Here is a 4,473-nt window from a genome sequence, read left to right on the forward strand (position 1 = left end):
CTCCGCGCCTCTTCGCATCTGAGCTGTACGGCGGGTCTGCGGGGAAGATGGAAGTCCGGGTTCAGTGCCTGGCAGCCCCGGGCCTCCCACCCCCTCCCCTTGCTCCTCAAGCTCCCTTTTCTTTCCCCGCATTTAGGAAGGAGTCAAAATCATCTCTGAGCCCACGCCTAGCTCCTGCCACTCTGGCGCCGCTGTCCAGGGGGTTTTGGGCAGATGGGAGACCCCACGCCGCAGCCTAGTGCGGGCTTCTCCGAGGACCAGAGCCCCACGACTCTCGGGAACCATGTGCGACCCTGTGCCAACCCCATGCAGCTGAAGGGGTGGCCAGAGAGGAGTTTAGGAGGGTTTTCACCTCTGTCTCTGAGCACAAACGGTGCTGCTTTCTTCCGCACTCTTTTTCTTTCTCTCTCGCATTTTTTCTAAAGGAAAAAAATTCCCATTTACTGCTCACTTCTCTCCTCTCCCTGGAGGTTATCAGCACAGCATCTCACCATGGGCGGAAAACCCAGGTTGATGGAGACAGCTGAGGAGGAGGTGGTGGAAAAAAATGGAGCTTGAAAATAAGGGGAAAAAAGGGCAAAACACCACCTGCTCAGAAAACTGCCGCTGCCTGTCTCAGCTCTGGGGCCCACAGGATGGGTTCGCCCCGCTTCCCACTACCAAAGTCCCATCCCCTCGCGGGGCAGCACGTGACCCGCTCCATCCCCGGTCCCCAACAGCCCCCAGGCTACTCACAGTTGACGGTGACTTTGACTCGCTGGACGACGGGCGCTGCCACGTCATTGGAGGCGCTGCACTCGTACTCGCCCGACTGCTCCCGTGTGATGCCCGTGATCTCCAGGTACTCGTCCTCGCTGATGAAGCCCACGGCTGCAGGGGCAGAGGGAGAGGGCCGTGAGCGACGGGGAGGAACGGCAAGCCCCTGACCACCAGGCCAGTCACCGTCTGTGACCATGTCACACTGCCATAGGATCCACCTCCAAAGTCCCAGCTCCCAGCATGCCCACATGCCTGCGCCCCACCACCCCTCCACCCCAAGAAAACTCCCGACAGAAAGGTGCCTGCGAGCGCTGGACCTCTGTGTTGGCCCTGGCCCCACAGAGCATCGCTTGCTGGAGATAACGTGCCCAACGTGTGCATAGTGGTCCTCGCCAAACCTGCACCCTGCTAGAATGACCTTAAATCATCTCTCCTTGCCATTGGCGCATGCCATCCCACCCTTCTGCTGAGAGAGACTGCTGGGCCCGTCCTGCTCTCTGCATAGACACCCCTCTCTAATTTTTCAGCTTCAGTTAATTCACAGCCAGTTTATTCCCATTAGTCGTGGTGCCAACATCTCCCTCCAGCTGAAACGCTTTGTCCCTGTGCCGCTCCAGGCTCATTTCTGCGGTACCCATGGGGGGGCCGTGCTCGCCCCCCTCTCCCCTGCTCGGGCTGCACCACAGCTCCTGGTTTCACTCAAAGTCGGGCAGATGCGATCGGCGGCCTTTCCTTTTGTCTGGCATCTTATGCCCCCCCCCCCTTCTTTCCAAGCGCCCTCTTCGCTTTGAAGTGCGCCTGAAAACCCGCGGCGCTCGGCTGGTGAGGCGCAGGTTTTGGGCCGCGATAGTCTCCAGGTTGACAGAGATTGCGGCGTTACAACAAATGCAGAGTTAAATAAAGAAACCCGGCAATTAGAACACGTCCACTAAATGTCCCGGAGAAATGCAGCTGGCCCCTGAACGAAGGGCACAAGCGGGTTTTCGACAGTCCCCAGATGGGGACAACTTCTCCTTTCCTTTCGTTTACATCTCCCCATTGGATCTCCCGCAGCTGAGATGCTGTAATTACTGTGCAAAGCATCTCCGAGACCAGTGTCACACTTAATATTCCTATAAATTTTAAACGGTAGTCCTTGGTACATATGTGTGGCAATTGGTGTCATATTTTAATTAGGCTTGCCCTACACCATCTGAAATTAATAATAGCTCGAATTACCAGTGTAATTTATAAATTAACATTGCTGCAGCATTAGGAAATAAATTAGCTCTGGACAGCTGTTTCTGGGAGTGAGTGCCAATGGCAGAGAGGCCGAGCGCAGGTCCCCGGTCCCCAGGGGGTGCGGCAATCTTGGCCGGCGGAGCCGGGCGATCCCGTGCTCACCCTCGCTTCCCATCCGGGCTACCGCAGCCTCTGCGCTAGCGTGACCTGATGGGCCACGGCTCGCTATGCTTGACCGGTCAACTGTATGCATCTTGCTCCTAACAAATGCTTGCAAAGTGTACGCGTGGGAGGGTCCCGTCGGGGCACACGCCGTCTGCATCCCACCAGCTGATACTTTTATAGCATCTCTTCCCGCGGTACATAAATAGTGAGCACGGTCACACCCCTCTGCCCGCCACGGCAGCCGTCTTGAAAGCACGTGTACGCTGGGGTTTGCACTCAGGGCCCCGCGCCAGCGCTGATGCAATTTCTGTAACGCCCCCACACGGCGAGCTCCCTGGGCACCCGCTCGGATCCTGCCGCTGCGATCCCAGGTGCCGCTATTGTCAGCTCAAACTAGTGCAAATATGCTCAGCCGTAATGAAATCACACCTTGGCTCTCCCCTGCGCCAGACCTCGTGGCAGCCACCTCCACACGGCGGCCCCGGGACTTTGCACGTCCGCTGCTCCCTCACACACCCGGCAGCCGAACCGAGGACCCTGCGTGCACACACGCGTGCATCCCACCATCCCAGGCTGACCCAACTGGGAAGGCAGCCCCGCGCTGCCCTGCGAGCTTCGGAAAGGGTTGAAGTGAGCTTTCCCGTGCAACCCGCCGTGATGAATTGCTGACGTCCACCCGCGCCTTCAGCCCCGCGCTGAAATTCCCACCCGAGAGGCTCACAGTCAAAACTGCTGAGCTCATCGGTACTTAGCGCAACTGAAGGGCAAGATATGAAGGCGTTACCCCAAAATCAATATCCTTTGGAGACACACAATTTGCAGCGTTACATCCAGTGGGCCTGCAGCACTATGCGCTGCAAAAAAAGGCGACGGGAAAAAATAAAAATCCCTTTTATGGCTGACCTAGAATCGGCTTCTCTGTAGCACAGCGCTGCCTGCTGATAAAATAAAGACACAGCCGGTGGCCTTCAGATGCTCCGCGTGCAAATCTGACTCTGGTTTGTGCAAAGGCTCAGATAACACTCCTCTTCCTAACTAACCAAAGGCTCTTCCCCGAGCGCACTGGAGCTGGCTCGCACGCGGCAAGAATTAGCTCTCGCCGTAGCTGAGCCGTAGCGTGCGTCCCCGGTTTGATCTGGGAGCAAAGCAGCTCGAGTGTGTTTCGTTACCCAGCGAAAGACTGCATTAAAGTAACTGCGAGGGTCAGCTTTCCACCTGCAAAAGCTTGGGAAATTGAGAGATGAAGGCTTCCTCTGTGCCGGCGTAGCACTGAAGTCTGAGATACGTGCATGGTAATCGGCAGACGGAGAAGCAGAGCGCAAAGGGTTCACGGTTTCAGGGTCTGGCATGCTTCGCATTGGCATCCGCTGGATTTTGGCTACAGCCCATTGACCCTGACGCACAGAGCCTGCCCCGGACCGGAATGGGATGCTCTGTGCCGGAGCTGACGCCTGCTTTTGCCCTAAGCACTATCTGGTATTACTCATGCTCAGATAACGATGACGATAGCATTAGGAAGACCGTCCCTGCTAGAGGCCCTGGCCAGATCCTGCCTCGTTAGTGCCAGCTACCACACCTCAAGAAATAAGGTGACACGAGGGATCCCTGCCCCAAGGGCACCACTTCACACTGGCGAAGTGGGTGACGCCAGGTGACTGGGACACCCACCGCGTCCCCCCATCCCCTCCTGCACAAGGGGCTTTGCAGGAAAACCGGGTCTGTAAAGCCACTTTGCTGCTGCCTGTGCTGCCGGATCACGCCGGCGCCCGTGTTGGCCGAGGGGCGAAGGCACGGACCGAGAGTAATTGTCGAACTGCTTGGCTCCCTGGCCTCTGCATTTTTGCCTATTTATAATGGGAAGTCTCGTTGATAGTTGGACAAATCTCATTCGTTAATGACTGCCAGGAATGGAAAAACAAAGAGACGGGACTGAGGGAGCAGGGCTGGGGTTAAGCAAACACAATCTGTAAGTGCAGAGCTTGCTTTATAGAAAGCAACAGGGTGCCCATGTCAGGGCTGCTGGGGTCCCCTCTGGGCTGGCGGGGCGCGGGAGGGACATTTATCTGCTCGCTGGGTTGCACGGGGACACAGATGCTGCTTTGGGTGAAGCTCAGCTCCCCGGGCTTAGGAGCAAGGCAAGCCCCAGCCCAGGGTTTGGATGGGGGTTATTTGTCCAAACAGTCTCACGTACACCAGGCCCTTTGGGATTGCTCTCACCGCTCGCCCGAGGCTGGAGCTAGAGCAATGCAATGGGCACCCAACTGCCGCGGTCCCTGCCTCTGAAAGCACCTGGAGATCGGGGATGCTCGGGGCAGGGCTGGCCCCGGG

The 4,473-nt window shown here is 57.4% G+C and overlaps 1 protein-coding gene across 1 annotated transcript in view; it reads right to left on the minus strand.

The window, feature by feature from the left end:
* LOC103914144 (protein CEPU-1-like) overlaps positions 1-4,473 on the minus strand; it is a 157,177-nt gene that overhangs the window by 6,227 nt on the left and 146,477 nt on the right. Inside the window, 2 exon segments of the mRNA XM_009320749.1 lie at positions 9-36; positions 736-870. Of these exon segments, the coding sequence (XP_009319024.1) occupies positions 9-36; positions 736-870 (163 nt within the window).

The sequence above is a fragment of the Pygoscelis adeliae genome, unplaced genomic scaffold (assembly GCF_000699105.1).
Source record: "Pygoscelis adeliae isolate BGI_AS28 unplaced genomic scaffold, ASM69910v1 Scaffold253, whole genome shotgun sequence".
Classification (NCBI taxonomy): Eukaryota; Metazoa; Chordata; class Aves; order Sphenisciformes; family Spheniscidae; genus Pygoscelis; species Pygoscelis adeliae.